The sequence below is a fragment of the Anomaloglossus baeobatrachus genome, chromosome 5 (assembly GCF_048569485.1).
Source record: "Anomaloglossus baeobatrachus isolate aAnoBae1 chromosome 5, aAnoBae1.hap1, whole genome shotgun sequence".
Lineage (NCBI taxonomy): Eukaryota > Metazoa > Chordata > Amphibia > Anura > Aromobatidae > Anomaloglossus > Anomaloglossus baeobatrachus.
In genome coordinates this window covers 592,745,649-592,769,909 of record NC_134357.1, presented here as the reverse complement: position 1 = coordinate 592,769,909, position 24,261 = coordinate 592,745,649, and the positions used below count along the sequence as shown (strand labels likewise).

The 24,261-nt window shown below is 41.6% G+C and overlaps 1 protein-coding gene across 1 annotated transcript in view; it reads left to right on the top strand.

The window, feature by feature from the left end:
* Positions 1-1,503: 1,503 nt before the first annotated feature.
* GSG1L2 (GSG1 like 2) overlaps positions 1,504-24,261 on the top strand; it is an 82,283-nt gene continuing 59,525 nt past the window's right edge. Inside the window, exon 1 of the mRNA XM_075348009.1 lies at positions 1,504-1,846. Within this exon, the coding sequence (XP_075204124.1) occupies positions 1,561-1,846 (286 nt within the window). The 5' untranslated portion in view covers positions 1,504-1,560. The remainder of the gene's footprint in view (positions 1,847-24,261) is intronic.

The window sequence follows — 24,261 nt, the reverse complement described above, 5'->3', positions numbered from 1 at the left end:
CTCCTCCTCCCCTCCCCGGCCATCCTCCTCCTCTCCCTGCTCCTCCTCCCCTCCCGTCCTCCTCCTCCTCCTCTCCCTGCTCCTCCTCCCCTCCCTGGCCGTCCTTCCCCTGCTCCTCCTCTCCCTGCTCCTCCTCCCCTCCCCGGCCGTCCTCCTCCTCTCCCTGCTCCTCCTCCCTCCCCGGCTGTCCTCCTCCTCTCCCTGCTCCTCCTCCCTCCCCGGCTGTCCTCCTCCTCTCCCTGCTCCTCCTCTCCCTGCTCCACCTCCTCTCCCCGGCCGTCCTCCTCCTCCCCGGCCGTCCTCCTCCTCCTCTCCCTGCTCCTCCTCCCCTCCCCGGCCGTCCTCCTCCTCTCCCTGCTCCTCCTCCCCTCCCCGGCCGTCCTCCTCCTCTCTTTGCTCCTCCTCCCCTCCCCGGCCGTCCTCCTCCCCTCCCCGGCCGTCCTCCTCCCCTCCCCGGCCGTCCTCCTCCTCTCCCTGCTCCTCCTCCTCTCCCTGCTCCTCCTCTCCCTGCTCCTCCTCCCCTCCCCGGCCGTCCTCCTCCTCTCCCTGCTCCTCCTCCTCTCCCTGCTCCTCCTCTCCCTGCTCCTCCTCCTCTCCCTGCTCCTCCTCTCCCTGCTCCTCCTCCCCTCCCCGGCCGTCCTCCTCCACTCCCCGGCCATCCTCCTCCTCTCCCTGCTCCTCCTCCCCTCCCCGGCCATCCTCCTCCTCACCCTGCTCCTCCTCCCCTCCCCGGCCGTCCTCCTCCTCTCCCTGCTCCTCCTCTCCCTGCTCCTCCTCCCCTCCCCGGCCGTCCTCCTCCTCTCCCTGCTCCTCCTCTCCCTGCTCCTCCTCCCCTCCCAGGCCGTCCTGCTCCTCTCCCTGCTCCTCCTCCCCTCCCCGGCCGTCCTCCTCCTCTCCCTGCTCCTCCTCTCCCTGCTCCTCCTCCCCTCCCCGGCCGTCCTCCTCCTCTCCCTGCTCCTCCTCTCCCTGCTCCTCCTCCCCTCCCAGGCCGTCCTCCTCCTCTCCCTGCTCCTCCTCTCCCTGCTCCTCCTCCCCTCCCCGGCCGTCCTCCTCCTCTCCCTGCTCCTCCTCTCCCTGCTCCTCCTCCCCTCCCAGGCCGTCCTGCTCCTCTCCCTGCTCCTCCTCCCCTCCCCGGCCGTCCTCCTCCTCTCCCTGCTCCTCCTCCTCTCCCTGCTCCTCCTCCCCTCCCCGGCCGTCCTCCTCCCCTCCCTGCTCCTCCTCTCCCTGCTCCTCATCCCCTCCCTGCTCCTCCTCTCCCTGCTCCTCCTCCCCTCCCTGCTCCTCCTCTCCTCCCTGCTCCTCCTCTCCCTGCTCCTCCTCCCCTCCCTGCTCCTCCTCTCCCTGCTCCTCCTCCTCTCCCTGCTCCCCCTCTCCTTGCTCCTCCTCCCCTCCCCGGCCGTCCTCCTCCTCCCCTGCTCCTCCTCCTCCCCGGCCGTCCTCCTCCTCCCCTGCTCCTCCCCCCCTCCCCGGCCGTCCTCCTCCCTCCTCCTCCCCTGCTCCTCCTCCCCTCCCCGGCCGTCCTCCTCCTCTCCGCACACTCCGCTGCCGGCTGTGGCGGGGATGGAGCGGCGGCGCAGAGCCGGCATCGCCCTCACCCTGAACGCTCTGTCCCTGCTGTTCTCGGTCACCGCGTTCTGCAGCAGTTACTGGTGTCAGGGCGTCCGCAAAGTCCCCAAACCCTTCTGTAGCGGCGACGCCCGCGAGAACTGCATCCGCTACAACAACTCCGACTCCAACAGCAGCTCCGCCGTGCACTACTCCTGGGAGACCGGGGACGACAAGTTCATTGAGCGGCGCTTCCACGCCGGGATCTGGCACTCCTGCGAGGAGAACGTCAGCGGAGACGGTAATCACACTCCGCTCTGCTACAGCACTGCTACACAACACAGCTCTGCTACATCACTAATACAGGACACAGCTCTGCTACATCACTAATACAGGACACAGCTCTGCTACACCACTGCTACAGAACACAGCTCTGCTACACCACTAATACAGGACACAGCTCTGCTACACCACTAATACAGGACACACTCCGCTCTGCTACACCACTAATACAGGACACAGCTCTGCTACACCACTAATACAGGACACAGCTCTGCTACACCACTAATACAGGACACAGCTCTGCTACACCACTAATACAGGACACAGCTCTGCTACACCACTAATACAGGACACAGCTCTGCTACACCACTAATACAGGACACAGCTCTGCTACACCACTGATACAGGACACAGCTCTGCTACACCACTGCTACAGAACACAGCTCTGCTACACCACTAATACAGGACACAGCTCTGCTACACCACTAATACAGAACACAGCTCTGCTACACCACTAATACAGGACACAGCTCTGCTACACCACTGCTACAGAACACAGCTCTGCTACACCACTAATACAGGACACAGCTCTGCTACACCACTAATACAGGACACACTCAGGTCTGCTACACCACTGCTACAGAACACAGCTCTGCTACACCACTGCTACAGAACACAGCTCTGCTACACCACTGCTACAGAACACAGCTCTGCTACATCACTAATACAGGACACAGCTCTGCTACACCACTAATACAGGACACACTCAGGTCTGCTGTATCACTAATACAGGACACACTCAGCTCTGCTACATCACTACTACAGGAGACACTCAGGTCTGCTATATCACTACTACAGGGGACACTCCGCTCTGCTACAGCACTTCTACAGAACACAGCTCTGCTACACCACTGCTACAGAACACAGCTCTGCTACATCACTAATACAGGACACAGCTCTGCTACACCACTAATACAGGACACACTCAGCTCTGCTACACCACTGCTACAGAACACAGCTCTGCTACAGAACACACTCCGCTCTGCTACATCACTAATACAGGACACACTCAGCTCTGCTACACCACTGCTACAGAACACAGCTCTGCTACAGCACTGCTACAGAACACAGCTCTTCTACATCACTAATACAGGACACACTCCGCTCTGCTACAGCACTGCTACAGAACACAGCTCTGCTACAGCACTAATACAGGACACAGCTCTGCTACATCACTGCTACAGGACACACTCAGATCTACTACATCACTACTACAGAACACACTCCGCTCTGCTACAGCACTGCTACTGAACACAGCTCTGCTACAGCACTGCTACAGAACACACTCCGCTCTGCTACATCACTAATACAGGACACACTCAGCTCTGCTACAGCACTGCTACAGAACACAGCGCTGCTACATCACTGCTACAGAACACACTCCGCTCTGCTACATCACTAATAAAGGACACACTCAGCTCTGCTACAGCACTGCTACAGAACACAGCTCTGCTACATCACTGCTACAGAACACACTCCGCTCTGCTACATCACTAATACAGGGGACACTCCGCTCTGCTACAGCACTGCTACAGAACACAGCTCTGCTACATCACTAATACAGGACACAGCTCTGCTACATCACTGCTACAGGACACACTCCGCTCTGCTACATCACTACTACAGGAGACACTCAGCTCTGCTGCAAAACACAGCTCTGCTACATCACTACAGGACACACACAGCTCTGCTACATCACTACTACAGTAGACACTCAGCTCTGCTACAGAACACAGCTCTGCTACATCACTACTACAGGACACACTCAGCTTTGCTACATCACTAATACAGGACACACTCAGCTCTGCTACATCACTAATACAGGACACAGCTCTGCTACATCACTGCTACAGGACACACTCCGCTCTGCTACATCACTACTACAGGACACACTCAGCTCTCCTACAGCACTGCTACTGGAGACACTCAGCTCTGCTACAGAACACAGCTCTGCTACATCACTACTACAAGACACACTCAGCTGTGCTACAGCACTACAACAGGACACACTCCGCTCTACTACAGCACTGCTACAGGAGACACTCAGCTCTGCTACATCACTAATACAGGACACACTCAGCTCTCCTACAGCACTGCAACAGGAGACACTCAGCTCTGCTGCAAAACACAGCTCTGCTACATCACTACTACAGTAGACACTCAGCTCTGCTACAGAACACAGCTCTGCTACATCACTAATACAGGACACACTCAGCTCTGCTACATCATTGCTACAGGACACTCAGCTTTGCTACATCACTAATACAGAACACACTCAGCTCTGCTACAACACTGCTACAGGAGACACTCAGCTCTCGTACAGAACACAGCTCTGCTACTTCACTACTACAGGAGACACTCTGCTCTGCTGCATCACTAATACAGGACACACTCAGCTCTGCTACATCACTAATACAGGAGACACTCAGCTCTCCTAGAGAACACAGCTCTGCTACATCACTACTACTACAGGACTACAGGATACACAGATCTGCTACATCACTACTACAGGACTACAGGACACAGCTTTGCTACAGGACACACTCAGCTGTGCTACATCACTACTACAGGACACACTCAACTCTGCTACATCACTACTACAGGAGACACTCAGCTCTGCTACATCACTACTACAGGACACACAGCTCTGCTACATCACTACTACAGGACACAGCTCTGCTACAGGACACACCCTGCTTTGCTACATACTACTACAGGACACACTCAGCTCTGCTACATCACTACTACAGGACACACTCAGCTCTGCTACATCAATGCTACAGAACACACAGCTCTGCTGCATCACTACTACAGGAGACACTCAGCTCTGCTACATCACTGCTACAGAACACACAGCTCTGCTACATCACTACTACAGGAGATACTCAGCTCTGCTACATCACTATTACAGGATACACTCAGCTCTACTACAGGACACTCAGCTCTACTACATCACTACTACGGGACACACTCAGCTCTGCTACATCACTACTACAGGAGACACTCAGCTCTGTTACAGAACACAGCTCTGCTACATCACTACTACAAGACACACTCTGCTCTGCTACATCACTGCTACAGGACACTCAGCTCTGCTACAGAACACAGCTCTGCTACATAACTACTACAGGACACTCAGCTTTGCTACATCACTCCTACAGGATACACTGAGCTCTGCTACAGCTCACGCACTCAGCTCTGCTACTTGTATTTCTGTTTGGTTGATTTTCTGTCTGGTTAGTGTGAGGTTTGCACTGCTCGGGGTGAGTGCGGGGAGATGCAGCAGAGCCGGGGTGAGTGCGGGGAGATGCAGCAGAGCCGGGGTGAGTGCGGGGAGATGCAGCAGAGCCGGAGACGCTGCTTATCATGACTAACAGCCTCTGGTGGAGGAGAGCAGGGATTTAAAGGGACAGTACAAGTCATTCCTCACACCCATCACTTCCTCCAGGACCTTCTACCTTACGGGATTTTGTACGATCAGTCGGCGGCCAAGCAGGAGATGACGGTTATTCTCAGAGGTGGAAACAGTCAGTAACTGAAACAGAAACAGTTGTGCAGGAGGCTTAAAATTGGGTGATACAAACTCTGCTACAAAGGTGAGGATGTGAAAGACGGATCACGTCACACACTGGCGGGACTGACACAGGAAGCGACAAGTGATTCAACTGGGCAAGAAAACCTAGGATTGAAGACCGGTATAATAATGGGGTCTGCAGGGACGCAGGGAGGATCCAGCAGGAGCAGGGACGCAGAGCGGGATCTGGCAGGAGCAGGGACGCAGGGAGGATCCAGCAGGAGCAGGGACACAGGGCGGGATCTGGCAGGAGCAGGGACGCAGGGAGGATCCAGCAGGAGCAGGGACGCAGAGCGGGATCTGGCAGGAGCAGGGACGCAGGGAGGATCCAGCAGGAGCAGGGACGCAGAGCGGGATCTGGCAGGAGCAGGGACACAGGGCGGGATCTGGCAGGAGCAGGGACGCAGGGGGGGATCTGGCAGGAGCAGGGACACAGAGGGGGTCTGACAGGAGCAGGGACGCGGGGGGGGGAACTGACAGGACCAGGGACACAGAGGGGGGATCTGGCAGGAGCAGAGACGCAGGGGGGGGATCTGACAGGAGCAGGGACGCAGGGGGGATCTGGCAGGAGCAGGGACGCAGGGGGGGGATCTGGCAGGAGCAGGGACGCAGGGGGGGGATCTGGCAGGAGCAGAGACGCAGGGGGGGGGATCTGACAGGAGCAGGGACGCAGGGGGAATCTGGCAGGAGCAGGGACGCAGGGGGGGATCTGACAGGAGCAGGGACGCAGGGGGGATCTGGCAGGAGCAGGGACGCAGGGGAGGGATCTGGCAGGAGCAGAGACGCAGGGGGGGGATCTGACAGGAGCAGGGACGCAGGGGAGGATCTGGCAGGAGCAGGGACGCAAAGGGGGGGATCTGGCAGGAGCAGGGACACAGAGGAGGTCTGACAGGAGCAGGGACGCAGGGGGGGGATCTGGCAGGAGCAGAGACGCAGGGGGGGGGATCTGACAGGAGCAGGGACGCAGGGGGGGATCTGGCAGGAGAAGGGACGCAGGGGGGATCTGGCAGGAGCAGGGACGCAGGGGGGGATCTGACAGGAGCAAGGACGCAGGGGGGGATCTGGCAGGAGCAGGGACGCAAAGGGGGGGATCTGGCAGGAGCAGGGACACAGAGGAGGTCTGACAGGAGCAGGGACGCAGGGGGGGGATCTGGCAGGAGCAGAGACGCAGGGGGGGGATCTGACAGGAGCAGGGACGCAGGGGGGGGATCTGGCAGGAGCAGAGACGCAGGGGGGGATCTGACAGGAGCAGGGACGCAGGGGGGATCTGGCAGGAGCAGGGACGCAGGGGGGGATCTGACAGAAGCAGGGACGCAGGGGGGATCTGGCAGGAGCAGGGACGCAGGGGGGGGGATCTGGCAGGAGCAGAGACGCAGGGGGGGGGATCTGACAGGAGCAGGGACGCAGGGGGGGGATCTGGCAGGAGCAGAGACGCAGGGGGGGGATCTGACAGGAGCAGGGACGCAGGGGGGATCTGGCAGGAGCAGGGACGCAGGGGGGGATCTGACAGAAGCAGGGACGCAGGGGGGATCTGGCAGGAGCAGGGACGCAGGGGGGGAATCTGGCAGGAGCAGAGACGCAGGGGGGGGATCTGACAGGAGCAGGGACGCAGGGGGGATCTGGCAGGAGCAGGGACGCAGGGGGGGATCTGACAGGAGCAGGGACGCAGGGGGGGATCTGGCAGGAGCAGGGACGCAGGGGGGATCTGGCTGGAGCAGGGATGCAGGGGGATCTGGCAGGAGCAGGGACGCAGGGGGATCTGGCAGGAGCAGGGACACAGAGGGGGTCTGACAGGAGCAGGGGGATCTGGCAGGAGCAGGGACGTAGGGGGGATCTGGCAGGAGCAGGGACGCAGGGGGGATCTGGCAGGAGCAGGGACGCAGGGGGATCTGGCAGGGACGTAGGGGGGATCTGGCAAAAGCAGGGACACAGAGGGGGTCTGACAGGAGCAGGGACGCAGAGGGGGTCTGACAGGAGCAGGGACACAGGGGGATCTGACAGGAGCAGGGACGCAGGGGGGATCTGGCAGGAGCAGGGATGCAGGGGGATCTGGCAGGAGCAGGGACGCAGGGGGATCTTACAGGAGCAGGGACGCAGGGGGATCTGGCAGGAGCAGGGACGCAGGGGGATCTGGCAGGAGCAGGGACGCAGGGGGATCTGGCAGGAGCAGGGACGCAGGGGGGATCTGGCAGGAGCAGGGAAGCAGGGGGGATCTGGCAGGAGCAGGGATGCAGGGGGATCTGGCAGGAGCAGGGACGCAGGGGGATCTTACAGGAGCAGGGACGCAGGGGGATCTGGCAGGAGCAGGGACGCAGGGGGATCTGGCAGGAGCAGGGACGCAGGGGGATCTGGCAGGAGCAGGGACGCCGGGGGGATCTGGCAGGAGCAGGGACGCAGGGGGATCTGGCAGGAGCAGGGACGCAGGGGGGATCTGGCAGGAGCAGGGACGCCGGGGGGATCTGACAGGAGCAGGGACACAGAGGGGTGTCCGGCAGGAACAGGGATGCAAAGGGGTGTCCGGACGAGCCGGAAAGCAGAGGGGTGTCCGGCAAAGGCGTAAAGGGGTGTCAGACAGGAGCAGGGGTTCAGGGGAGGTCGAGCACTGCTGAATACCGTCATACTGTGCACTGCAACACCGCTACAGTACAGCAAACTAATTACATCAATCTGATTGAAATTAATCCATTTCCTGCAAAAGTAACGACCCTGCAGCTCTGCACCCGCTACCGAGGAGATACCAAGAGTCAGGAAAATAGGAAACAGCAATTCACCGACATACACCGCAAACACTCACCAGAGGACTGCAAGTATGAGAGCGGCACACAGCACCGAATAATACCGTACAGGAAACGGAGGAACATCTGTATAGTGTGTGCAGCAACCGAGGACAGTATTATAGTAGTTATATTCTTGTACATAGGGGGCAGTATTATACTAGTTATATTCCTGTATATAGGCGCAGTATTATAGTAGTTATATTCTTGTACATAGGGGCAGTATTATAGTAGTTATATTCTTGTATATAGGGGGCAGTATTATACTAGTTATATTCCTGTATATAGGCGCAGTATTATAGTAGTTATATTCTTGTACATAGGGGCAGTATTATAGTAGTTATATTCTTGTACATAGGGGGCAGTATTATAGTAGTTATATTCTTGTATATAGGGGGCAGTATTATAGTAGTTATATTCTTGTACATAGGGGGCAGTATTATAGTAGTTATATTCTTGTACATAGGGGGCAGTATTATAGTAGTTATATTCTTGTATATAGGGGCAGTATTATAGTAGTTATATTCTTGTATATAGGGACAGTATTATAGTAGTTATATTCTTGTATATAGGGAGCAGTATTATAGTAGTTATATTCTTGTACATAGGGGCAGTATTATAGTAGTTATATTCTTGTATATAGGGGCAGTATTATAGTAGTTATATTCTTGTACATAGGAGCAGTATTATAGTAGTTATATTCTTGTATATAGGGGCAGTGTTATAGTAGCTATATTCTTGTACATAGGGGGCAGTATTATAGTAGTTATATTCTTGTATATAGGGGGCAGTATTATAGTAGTTATATTCTTGTATATAGGGGCAGTATTATAGTAGTTATATTCTTGTATATAGGGGGCAGTATTATAGTAGTTATATTCTTGTATATAGGAGCAGTATTATAGTAGTTATATTCTTGTATATAGGGGGCAGTATTATAGTAGTTATATTCTTGTATATAGGGGCAGTATTATAGTAGTTATATTCTTGTACATAGGGGCAGTATTATAGTAGTTATATTCTTGTACATAGGGGGCAGTATTATACTAGTTATATTCCTGTATATAGGCGCAGTATTATAGTAGTTATATTCTTGTACATAGGGGCAGTATTATAGTAGTTATATTCTTGTACATAGGGGGCAGTATTATAGTAGTTATATTCTTGTATATAGGGGGCAGTATTATAGTAGTTATATTCTTGTACATAGGGGGCAGTATTATAGTAGTTATATTCTTGTATATAGGGGCAGTATTATAGTAGTTATATTCTTGTATATAGGGACAGTATTATAGTAGTTATATTCTTGTATATAGGGAGCAGTATTATAGTAGTTATATTCTTGTACATAGGGGGCAGTATTATAGTAGTTATATTCTTGTACATAGGGGGCAGTATTATAGTAGTTATATTCTTGTACATAGGGGGCAGTATTATAGTAGTTATATTCTTGTATATAGGGGCAGTATTATAGTAGTTATATTCTTGTATATAGGGACAGTATTATAGTAGTTATATTCTTGTATATAGGGGCAGTATTATAGTAGTTATATTCTTGTATATAGGGGCAGTATTATAGTAGTTATATTCTTGTACATAGGAGCAGTATTATAGTAGTTATATTCTTGTATATAGGGGCAGTGTTATAGTAGCTATATTCTTGTACATAGGGGGCAGTATTATAGTAGTTATATTCTTGTATATAGGGGGCAGTATTATAGTAGTTATATTCTTGTATATAGGGGCAGTATTATAGTAGTTATATTCTTGTACATAGGGGGCAGTATTATAGTAGTTATATTCTTGTATATAGGGGGCAGTATTATAGTAGTTATATTCTTGTATATAGGAGCAGTATTATAGTAGTTATATTCTTGTATATAGGGGCAGTATTATAGTAGTTATATTCTTGTACATAGGGGCAGTATTATAGTAGTTATATTCTTGTACATAGGGGGCAGTATTATACTAGTTATATTCCTGTATATAGGCGCAGTATTATAGTAGTTATATTCTTGTACATAGGGGCAGTATTATAGTAGTTATATTCTTGTACATAGGGGGCAGTATTATAGTAGTTATATTCTTGTATATAGGGGGCAGTATTATAGTAGTTATATTCTTGTACATAGGGGGCAGTATTATAGTAGTTATATTCTTGTACATAGGGGGCAGTATTATAGTAGTTATATTCTTGTATATAGGGGCAGTATTATAGTAGTTATATTCTTGTATATAGGGGCAGTATTATAGTAGTTATATTCTTGTACATAGGAGCAGTATTATAGTAGTTATATTCTTGTATATAGGGGCAGTGTTATAGTAGCTATATTCTTGTACATAGGGGGCAGTATTATAGTAGTTATATTCTTGTATATAGGGGGCAGTATTATAGTAGTTATATTCTTGTATATAGGGGCAGTATTATAGTAGTTATATTCTTGTATATAGGGGGCAGTATTATAGTAGTTATATTCTTGTATATAGGAGCAGTATTATAGTAGTTATATTCTTGTATATAGGGGGCAGTATTATAGTAGTTATATTCTTGTATATAGGGGCAGTATTATAGTAGTTATATTCTTGTACATAGGGGCAGTATTATAGTAGTTATATTCTTGTATATAGGGGGCAGTATTATAGTAGTTATATTCTTGTGCATAGGGGCAGTATTATAGTAGTTATATTCTTGTATATAGGAGCAGTATTATAGTAGTTATATTCTTGTATATAGAGGGCAGTATTATAGTAGTTATATTCTTGTATACAGGGGCAGTATTATAGTAGTTATATTCTTGTATATAGGGGGCAGTATTATAGTAATTATATTCTTGTACATAGGGGGCAGTATTATAGTAGTTATATTCTTGTACATAGGGGGCAGTATTATAGTAGTTATATTCTTGTATATAGGAGCATTATTATAGTAGTTATATTCTTGTACATAGGGGGCAGTATTATAGTAGTTATATTCTTGTACATAGGGGACAGTATTATAGTAGTTATATTCTTGTATATAGGAGCAGTATTATAGTAGTTATATTCTTGTATATAGGGGCAGCATTATAGTAGTTATATTCTTGTATATAGGGGCAGTGTTATAGTAGCTATATTCTTGTACATAGGAGGCAGTATTATAGTAGATATATTCTTGTATACAGGGGCAGTATTATAGTAGTTATATTCTTGTATACAGGGGCAGTATTATAGTAGTTATATTCTTGTATATAGGGGGCAGTATTATAGTAGTTATATTCTTGTATATAGGGGGCAGTATTATAGTAGTTATATTCTTGTACATAGGGGGCAGTATTATAGTAGTTATATTCTTGTACATAGGGGGCAGTATTATAGTAGTTATATTCTTGTACATAGGAGCAGTATTATAGTAGTTATATTCTTGTACATAGGGGGCAGTATTATACTAGTTATATTCCTGTATATAGGCGCAGTATTATAGTAGTTATATTCTTGTACATAGGGGCAGTATTATAGTAGTTATATTCTTGTACATAGGGGGCAGTATTATAGTAGTTATATTCTTGTATATAGGGGGCAGTATTATAGTAGTTATATTCTTGTACATAGGGAGCAGTTTTATAGTAGTTATATTCTTGTACATAGGAGCAGTATTATAGTAGTTATATTCTTGTATATAGGGGCAGTATTATAGTAGTTATATTCTTGTACATAGGGGCAGTATTACAGTAGTTATATTCTTGTATATAGGGGGCAGTATTATAGTAGTTATATTCTTGTACATAGGGGGCAGTATTATAGTAGTTATATTCTTGTACATAGGGGGCAGTATTATAGTAGTTATATTCTTGTACATAGGAGCAGTATTATAGTAGTTATATTCTTGTATATAGGGGCAGTGTTATAGTAGCTATATTCTTGTACATAGGGGGCAGTATTATAGTAGTTATATTCTTGTATATAGGGGCAGTACTATAGTAGTTATATTCTTGTATATAGGGGCAGTATTATAGTAGTTATATTCTTGTATATAGGGGCAGTATTATAGTAGTTATATTCTTGTATATAGGGGGCAGTATTATAGTAGTTATATTCTTGTATATAGGAGCAGTATTATAGTAGTTATATTCTTGTATATAGGGGGCAGTATTATAGTAGTTATATTCTTGTACATAGGGGGCAGTATTATAGTAGTTATATTCTTGTATATAGGGGCAGTATTATAGTAGTTATATTCTTGTATATAGGGGGCAGTATTATAGTAGTTATATTCTTGTATATAGGAGCAGTATTATAGTAGTTATATTCTTGTATATAGGGGCAGTATTATAGTAGTTATATTCTTGTATATAGGGGCAGTATTATAGTAGTTATATTCTTGTATATAGGGGGCAGTATTATAGTAGTTATATTCTTGTATATAGGGGCAGTATTATAGTAGTTATATTCTTGTATATAGGGGGCAGTTTTATAGTAGTTATATTCTTGTATATAGGAGCAGTATTATAGTAGTTATATTCTTGTATATAGGGGCAGTATTATAGTAGTTATATTCTTGTATATAGGGGGCAGTATTATAGTAGTTATATTCTTGTATATAGGGGCAGTATTATAGTAGTTATATTCTTGTACATAGGGGCAGTATTATAGTAGTTATATTCTTGTATATAGGGGGCAGTATTATAGTAGTTATATTCTTGTACATAGGGGCAGTATTATAGTAGTTATATTCTTGTATATAGGAGCAGTATTATAGTAGTTATATTCTTGTATATAGAGGGCAGTATTATAGTAGTTATATTCTTGTATACAGGGGCAGTATTATAGTAGTTATATTCTTGTATATAGGGGGCAGTATTATAGTAGTTATATTCTTGTACATAGGGGTCAGTATTATAGTAGTTATATTCCTGTATATAGAGGGCAGTATTATAGTAATTATATTCTTGTACATAGGGGGCAGTATTATAGTAGTTATATTCTTGTACATAGGGGGCAGTATTATAGTAGTTATATTCTTGTACATAGGGGCAGCATTATAGTAGTTATATTCTTGTATATAGGGGCAGTGTTATAGTAGCTATATTCTTGTACATAGGAGGCAGTATTATAGTAGATATATTCTTGTATACAGGGGCAGTATTATAGTAGTTATATTCTTGTATACAGGGGCAGTATTATAGTAGTTATATTCTTGTATATAGGGGGCAGTATTATAGTAGTTATATTCTTGTATATAGGGGGCAGTATTATAGTAGTTATATTCTTGTACATAGGGGGCAGTATTATAGTAGTTATATTCTTGTACATAGGGGGCAGTATTATAGTAGTTATATTCTTGTACATAGGAGCAGTATTATAGTAGTTATATTCTTGTATATAGGGGCAGTGTTATAGTAGCTATATTCTTGTACATAGGAGGCAGTATTATAGTAGTTATATTCTTGTATATAGGGGGCAGTATTATAGTAGGTATATTTTTGTATACAGGGGCAGTATTATAGTAGTTATATTCTTGTACATAGGGGCAGTATTATAGTAGTTATATTCTTGTACATAGGGGGCAGTATTATAGTAGTTATATTCTTATACATAGGGGGCAGTATTATAGTAGTTATATTCTTGTACATAGGGGCAGTATTATAGTAGTTATATTCTTGTATATAGGAGCAGTATTATAGTAGTTATATTCTTGTACATAGGGGGCAGTATTATAGTAGTTATATTCTTGTACATAGGGGGCAGTATTATAGTAGTTATATTCTTGTACATAGGAGCAGTATTATAGTAGTTATATTCTTGTACATAGGAGGCAGTATTATAGTAGTTATATTCTTGTATATAGGAGCAGTATTATAGTAGTTATATTCTTGTATATAGGAGCAGTATTATAGTAGTTATATTCTTGTACATAGGGGCAGTATTATAGTAGTTATATTCTTGTACATAGGAGCAGTATTATAGTAGTTATATTCTTGTACATAGGGGGCAGTATTATAGTAGTTATATTCTTGTACATAGGGGCAGTATTATAGTAGTTATATTCTTGTATATAGGAGCAGTATTATAGTAGTTATATTCTTGTATATAGAGGGCAGTATTATAGTAGTTATATTCTTGTATACAGGGGCAGTATTATAGTAGTTATATTCTTGTATATAGGGGGCAGTATTATAGTAGTTATATTCTTGTACATAGGGGTCAGTATTATAGTAGTTATATTCCTGTATATAGAGGGCAGTATTATAGTAATTATATTCTTGTACATAGGGGGCAGTATTATAGTAGTTATATTCTTGTACATAGGGGGCAGTATTATAGTAGTTATATTCTTGTACATAGGGGCAGCATTATAGTAGTTATATTCTTGTATATAGGGGCAGTGTTATAGTAGCTATATTCTTGTACATAGGAGGCAGTATTATAGTAGATATATTCTTGTATACAGGGGCAGTATTATAGTAGTTATATTCTTGTATACAGGGGCAGTATTATAGTAGTTATATTCTTGTATATAGGGGGCAGTATTATAGTAGTTATATTCTTGTATATAGGGGGCAGTATTATAGTAGTTATATTCTTGTACATAGGGGGCAGTATTATAGTAGTTATATTCTTGTATATAGGGGGCAGTATTATAGTAGTTATATTCTTGTATATAGGGGCAGTATTATAGTAGTTATATTCCTGTATATAGGGGCAGTATTATAGTAGTTATATTCTTGTATATAGGGAGCAGTATTATAGTAGTTATATTCTTGTATATAGGGGCAGTATTATAGTAGATATATTCTTGTACATAGGGACAGCATTATAGTAGTTATATTCTTGTACATAGGGGGCAGTATTATAGTAGTTATATTCTTGTACATAGGGGGCAGTATTATAGTAGTTATATTCTTGTACATAGGAGCAGTATTATAGTAGTTATATTCTTGTATATAGGGGCAGTGTTATAGTAGCTATATTCTTGTACATAGGAGGCAGTATTATAGTAGTTATATTCTTGTATATAGGGGGCAGTATTATAGTAGGTATATTTTTGTATACAGGGGCAGTATTATAGTAGTTATATTCTTGTACATAGGGGCAGTATTATAGTAGTTATATTCTTGTACATAGGGGGCAGTATTATAGTAGTTATATTCTTATACATAGGGGGCAGTATTATAGTAGTTATATTCTTGTACATAGGGGCAGTATTATAGTAGTTATATTCTTGTATATAGGAGCAGTATTATAGTAGTTATATTCTTGTACATAGGGGGCAGTATTATAGTAGTTATATTCTTGTACATAGGGGGCAGTATTATAGTAGTTATATTCTTGTACATAGGAGCAGTATTATAGTAGTTATATTCTTGTACATAGGAGGCAGTATTATAGTAGTTATATTCTTGTATATAGGGGCAGTATTATAGTAGATATATTCTTGTACATAGGGGCAGTATTATAGTAGATATATTCTTGTATATAGGGGCTGTATTATAGTAGTTATATTCTTGTATATAGGGGCTGTATTATAGTAGTTATATTCTTGTATATAGGGGCAGTATTATGGTAGTTATATTCTTGCATATAGGGGCAGTATTATAGTAGTTATATTCTTGTATATAGGGGGCAGTATTATAGTAGTTATATTCTTGTATATAGGGGAGCAGTATTATAGTAGTTATATTCCTGTTCATAGGGGCAGTATTATAGTAGTTATATTCTTGTACATAGGGGGCAGTATTATAGTAGTTATATTCTTGTATATAGGAGCAGTATTATAGCAGTTATATTCTTGTATATAGCGGCAGTATTATAGTAGTTATATTCTTGTACATAGCAGCAGTATTATAGTAGTTATATTCTTGTATATAGGGGGCAGTATTATAGTAGTTATATTCTTGTATATAGGGGGCAGTATTATAGTAGTTATATTCTTGTATATAGGGGCAGTATTATAGTAGTTATATTCTTGTATATAGGAGCAGTATTATAGTAGTTATATTCTTGTACATAGGGGGCAGTATTATACTAGTTATATTCCTGTATATAGGCGCAGTATTATAGTAGTTATATTCTTGTACATAGGGGCAGTATTATAGTAGTTATATTCTTGTATATAGGGGGCAGTATTATAGTAGTTATATTCTTGTACATAGGGGCAGTATTATAGTAGTTATATTCTTGTATATAGGGGCAGTATTATAGTAGTTATATTCTTGTATATATCGGGCAGTATTATAGCAGTTATATTCTTGTATATAGGAGGCAGTATTATAGTAGTCATATTATTGTACATAGGGGCAGTATTATAGTAGTTATATTCTTGTATATAGGGGCTGTATTATAGTAGTTATATTCTTGTATATATCGGCCAGTATTATAGCAGTTATATTCTTGTATATAGGAGGCAGTATTATAGTAGTTATATTCTTGTATATAGGGGTAGTATTATAGTAGTTATATTCTTATACATAGGGGCAGTATTATAGTAGTTATATTCTTGTATATCGGGGCAGTATTATAGTAGTTATATTCTTGTATATAGGGGGCAGTATTATAGTAGTTATATTCTTGTATATAGGGGCAGTATTATAGTAGTTATATTCTTGTACATAGGGGCAGTATTATAGTAGTTATATTCTTGTATATAGGGGCAGTATTATAGTAGTTATATTCTTGTATATAGGGGGCAGTATTATAGTAGTTATATTCTTGTATATAGGGGCAGTATTATAGTAGTTATATTCTTGTATATATGGGGCATTATTATAGTAGTTATATTCTTGTATATAGGGGCAGTATTATAGTAGATATATTCTTGTACATAGGGGCAGTATTATAGTAGATATATTTTTGTACATAGGGGCAGTATTATAGTAAATATATTCTTGTATATATCGGGCAGTATTATAGCAGTTATATTTTTGTATATAGGGGTAGTATTATAGTAGTTATATTCTTATACATAGGGGCAGTATTATAGTAGTTATATTCTTGTATATAGGGGTAGTATTATAGTAGTTATATTCTTATACATAGGGGCAGTATTATAGTAGTTATATTCTTGTATATCGGGGCAGTATTATAGTAGTTATATTCTTGTACATAGGGGGCAGTATTATAGTAGTTATATTCTTGTATATAGGGGCAGTATTATAGTAGTTATATTATTATACATAGGGGCAGTATTATAGTAGTTATATTCTTGTATATAGGGGCAGTATTATAGTAGTTATATTCTTGTATATAGGGGGCAGTATTATAGTAGTTATATTCTTGTATATAGGGGGCAGTATTATAGTAGTTATATTCTTGTATATAGGGAGCAATATTATAGTAGTTATATTCTTGTACATAGGAGCAGTATTATAGTAGTTATATTCTTGTATATAGGGGCAGTATTATAGTAGTTATATTCTTGTACATAGGGGCAGTATTATAGTAGTTATATTCTTGTACATAGTGGCAGTATTATAGTAGTTATATTCTTGTATATAGGGGGCAGTATTATAGTAGATATATTCTTGTATATAGGAGCAGTATTATAGTAGTTATATTCTTGTATATAGGGGGCAGTATTATAGTAGTTATATTCTTGTATATAGGGGCAGTATTATAGTAGTTATATTCTTGTACATAGGGGGCAGTATTATAGTAGTTATATTCTTGTATATAGGGGTAGTATTATAGTAGTTATATTCTTATACATAGGGGCAGTATTATAGTAGTTATATTCTTTTTATATAGGGGGCAGTATTATAGTGGTTATATTCTTGTATATAGGGGCAGTATTATAGTAGTTATTTTCTTGTATATAGGGGGCAGTATTATAGTAGTTATATTCTTGTATATAGGGGCAGTATTATAGTAGTTATATTCTTGTATATAGGGTGTAGTATTATAGTAGTTATATTCTTGTATATAGGAGCAGTATTATAGTAGTTATATTCTTGTATATAAGGGCAGTATTATAGTAGTTATATTCTTGTACATAGGGGGCAGTATTATAGTAGTTATATTCTTGTATATAGGGGCAGTATTATAGTAGTTATATTCTTGTACATAGGGGTAGTATTATAGTAGTTATATTCTTGTATATAGGGGCAGTATTATAGTACTTATATTCTTATACATAGGGGCAGTATTATACTAGTTATATTCTAGTATATAGGGGCAGTACTATAGTAGTTATATTCTAGTATATAGGAAGCAGTATTATAGTAGTTATATTCTTGTACATAGGGGCAGTATTATAGTAGTTATATTCTTGTATATAGGGGCAGTATTATAGTAGTTATATTCTTGTACATAGGGGCAGTATTATAGTAGTTATATTCTTGTATATAGGGGCAGTATTATAGTAGTTATATTCTTATACATAGGGGCAGTATTATAGTAGTTATATTCTTTTTATATAGGGGGCAGTATTATAGTGGTTATATTCTTGTATATAGGGGCAGTATTATAGTAGTTATTTTCTTGTATATAGGGGGCAGTATTATAGTAGTTATATTCTTGTATATAGGGGCAGTATTATAGTAGTTATATTCTTGTATATAGGGTGTAGTATTATAGTAGTTATATTCTTGTATATAGGAGCAGTATTATAGTAGTTATATTCTTGTATATAAGGGCAGTATTATAGTAGTTATATTCTTGTACATAGGGGGCAGTATTATAGTAGTTATATTCTTGTATATAGGGGCAGTATTATAGTAGTTATATTCTTGTACATAGGGGTAGTATTATAGTAGTTATATTCTTGTATATAGGGGCAGTATTATAGTACTTATATTCTTATACATAGGGGCAGTATTATACTAGTTATATTCTAGTATATAGGAAGCAGTATTATAGTAGTTATATTCTTGTACATAGGGGCAGTATTATAGTAGTTATATTCTTGTATATAGGGGCAGTATTATAGTAGTTATATTCTTGTACATAGGGGGCAGTATTATAGTAGTTATATTCTTGTATATAGGGGGCAGTATTATAGTAGTTATATTCTTGTACATAGGGGGCAGTATTATAGTAGTTATATTCTTGTATATAGGGGGCAGTATTATAGTAGTTATATTCTTATACATAGGGGCAGTATTATAGTAGTTATATTCTTGTACATAGGGGGCAGTATTATAGTAGTTATATTCTTGTACATAGGGGGCAGTATTATAGTAGTCATATTCTTGTATATAGGGCCAGAATTATTATATATTACATATATTTCTTTTTCTTCTGGACGTATCTGCAGTTGGGGATTTTGTAGCTTTTCTCATTTCTTCCTTATTACATTCCTCATTGTGCAGTTAATTCCCGGATTCTCCTCATATAATCAATATACACTTATCTCGCCTCTAAAACAGCATAGTGAGCTGCAAAGCTACAGACCTGTATTGTGTGCGTTTCCAAGACAGTACAGCCGGTATAACCTGGGCATCTCCTGTATATAATTATATATGTACAGCTGGTATAACCTGGGCATCTCCTGTATATAATTATATATGTACAGCCGGTATAACCTGGGCATCTCCTGTATATAATTATATATGTACAGCCGGTATAACCAGGGCATCTCCTGTATATAATTATATATGTACAGCCGGTATAACCTGGGCATCTTCTATATATAATTATATATGTACAGCCGGTATAACCTGGGCATCTTCTATATATAATTATATATGTACAGCCGGTATAACCTGGGCATCTCCTGTATATAATTATATATGTACAGCCGGTATAACCTGGGCATCTTCTGTATATAATTATATATGTACAGCCGGTATAACCTGGGCATCTCCTGTATATAATTATATATGTACAGCCGGTATAACCTGGGCATCTCCTGTATATAATTATATATGTACAGCCGGTATAACCTGGGCATCTTCTGTATATAATTATATATGTACAGTTGGTATAACCTGGGCATCTCCTGTATATAATTATATATGTACAGCCGGTATAACCTGGACATCTCCTGTATATAATTATATATGTACAGCCGGTATAACCTGGGCATCTCCAGTATATAATTATATATGTACAGCCGGTATAACCTGGGCATCTCCTGTATATAATTATATATGTACAGCTGGTATAACCTGGCATCTCCTGTATATAATTATATATGTACAGCCGGTATAGCCTGGGCATCTGCTGTATATAATTATATATGTACAGCCGGTATAACCTGGGCATCTCCTGTATATAATTATATATGTACAGCCGGTATAACCTGGGTATCTCCTGTATATAATACATATGTACAGCCGGTATAACCTGGGCATCTCCTGTATATAATTATATATGTACAGCCGGTATAACCTGGGCATCTCCTGTATATAATTATATATGTACAGCCGGTATAACCTGGGCATCTCCTGTATATAATTATATATGTACAGCCGGTATAACCTGGGCATCTCCTGTATATAATTATATATATACAGCCGGTATAACCTGGGCATCTCCTGTATATAATTATATATGTACAGCCGGTATAACCTGGGCATCTTCTGTATATAATTATATATGTACAGTTGGTATAACCTGGGCATCTCCTGTATATAATTATATATGTACAGCCGGTATAACCTGGACATCTCCTGTATATAATTATATATGTACAGCCGGTATAACCTGGGCATCTCCTGTATATAATTATATATGTACAGCCGGTATAACCTGGGCATCTCCTGTATATAATTATATATGTACAGCCGGTATAACCTGGGTATCTCCTGTATATAATACATATGTACAGCCGGTATAACCTGGGCATCTCCTGTATATAATTATATATGTACAGCTGGTATAACCTGGGCATCTCCTGTATATAATTATATATGTACAGCCGGTATAACCTGGGCATCTCCTGTATATAATTATATATGTACAGCCGGTATAACCTGCACATCTCCTGTATATAATTATATATGTACAGCCGGTATAACCTGGGCATCTCCTGTATATAATTATATATGTACAGCTGGTATAACCTGGACATCTCCTGTATATAATTATATATGTACAACCGGTATAACCTGGGCATCTCCTGTATATAATTATATATGTACAGCCGGTATAACCTGGGCATCTCCTGTATATAATTATATATGTACAGCCGGTATAACCTGGCATCTCCTGTATATAATTATATATGTACAGCCGGTATAACCTGGGCATCTCCTGTATATAATTATATATGTACAGCTGGTATAACCTGGCATCTCCTGTATATAATTATATATGTACAGCTGGTATAACCTGGGCATCTCCTGTATATAATTATATATGTACAGCTGGTATAACCTGGGCATCTCCTGTATATAATTATATATGTACAGCTGGTATAACCTGGGCATCTCCTGTATATAATTATATATGTACAGCTGGTATAACCTGGGCACCTCCTGTATATAATTTTATATGTACAGCTGGTATAACCTGGGCATCTCCTGTATATAATTATATATGTACAGCTGGTATAACCTGGGCATCTCCTGTATATAATTATATATGTACAGCTGGTATAACCTGGGCATCTCCTGTATATAATTATATATGTACAGCCGGTATAACCTGGGCATCTTCTGTATATAATTATATATGTACAGCCGGTATAACCTGGGCATCTCCTGTATATAATTATATATGTACAGCCGGTATAACCTGGGCATCTTCTGTATATAATTATATATGTACAGCCGGTATAACCTGGGCATCTCTTGTATATAATTATATATGTACAGCCGGTATAACCTGGGCATCTTCTGTATATAATTATATATGTACAGCCGGTATAACCTGGGCATCTCCTGTATATAATTATATATGTACAGCCGGTATAACCTGGACATCTCCTGTATATAATTATATATGTACAGCCGGTATAACCTGGGCATCTCCTGTATATAATTATATATGTACAGCCGGTATAACCTGGGCATCTCCTGTATATAATTATATATGTACAGCCGGTATAACCTGGGCATCTCCTGTATATAATTATATATGTACAGCCGGTATAACCTGGCATCTCCTGTATATAATTATATATGTACAGCCGGTATAACCTGGGCATCTCCTGTATATAATTATATATGTACAGCTGGTATAACCTGGCATCTCCTGTATATAATTATATATGTACAGCTGGTATAACCTGGGCATCTCCTGTATATAATTATATATGTACAGCTGGTATAACCTGGGCATCTCCTGTATATAATTATATATGTACAGCTGGTATAACCTGGGCATCTCCTGTATATAATTATATATGTACAGCTGGTATAACCTGGGCACCTCCTGTATATAATTTTATATGTACAGCTGGTATAACCTGGGCATCTCCTGTATATAATTATATATGTACAGCTGGTATAACCTGGGCATCTCCTGTATATAATTATATATGTACAGCTGGTATAACCTGGGCATCTCCTGTATATAATTATATATGTACAGCCGGTATAACCTGGGCATCTTCTGTATATAATTATATATGTACAGCCGGTATAACCTGGGCATCTCCTGTATATAATTATATATGTACAGCCGGTATAACCTGGGCATCTTCTGTATATAATTATATATGTACAGCCGGTATAACCTGGGCATCTCTTGTATATAATTATATATGTACAGCCGGTATAACCTGGGCATCTTCTGTATATAATTATATATGTACAGCCGGTATAACCTGGGCATCTCCTGTATATAATTATATATGTACAGCCGGTATAACCTGGACATCTCCTGTATATAATTATATATGTACAGCCGGTATAACCTGGGCATCTCCTGTATATAATTATATATGTACAGCCGGTATAACCTGGGCATCTCCTGTATATAATTATATATGTACAGCCGGTATAACCTGGGCATCTCCTGTATATAATTATATATGTACAGCCGGTATAACCTGGACATCTCCTGTATATAATTATATATGTACAGCCGGTATAACCTGGGCATCTCCTGTATATAATTATATATGTACAGCTGGTATAACCTGGACATCTCCTGTATATAATTATATATGTACAACCGGTATAACCTGGGCATCTCCTGTATATAATTATATATGTACAGCCGGTATAACCTGGGCATCTCCTGTATATAATTATATATGTACAGCCGGTATAACCTGGCATCTCCTGTATATAATTATATATGTACAGCCGGTATAACCTGGGCATCTCCTGTATATAATTATATATGTACAGCTGGTATAACCTGGCATCTCCTGTATATAATTATATATGTACAGCCGGTATAACCTGGGCATCTCCTGTATATAATTATATATGTACAGCTGGTATAACCTGGGCACCTCCTGTATATAATTTTATATGTACAGCTGGTATAACCTGGGCATCTCCTGTATATAATTATATATGTACAGCTGGTATAACCTGGGCATCTCCTGTATATAATTATATATGTACAGCTGGTATAACCTGGGCATCTCCTGTATATAATTATATATGTACAGCTGGTATAACCTGGGCATCTCCTGTATATAATTATATATGTACAGCTGGTATAACCTGGGCATCTCCTGTATATAATTATATATATACAGCTGGTATAACCTGGGCACCTCCTGTATATAATTTTATATGTACAGCTGGTATAACCTAGGCATCTCCTGTATATAATTATATATGTACAGCTGGTATAACCTGGGCATCTCCTGTATATAATTATATATGTACAGCTGGTATAACCTGGGCATCTACTGTATATAATTATATATGTACAGCCGGTATAACCTGGGCATCTTCTGTATATAATTATATATGTACAGCCGGTATAACCTGGGCATCTCCTGTATATAATTATATATGTACAGCCGGTATAACCTGGGCATCTTCTGTATATAATTATATATGTACAGCCGGTATAACCTGGGCATCTCCTGTATATAATTATATATGTACAGCCGGTATAACCTGGGCATCTTCTGTATATAATTATATATGTACAGCCGGTATAACCTGGGCATCTCCTGTATATAATTATATATGTACAGCCGGT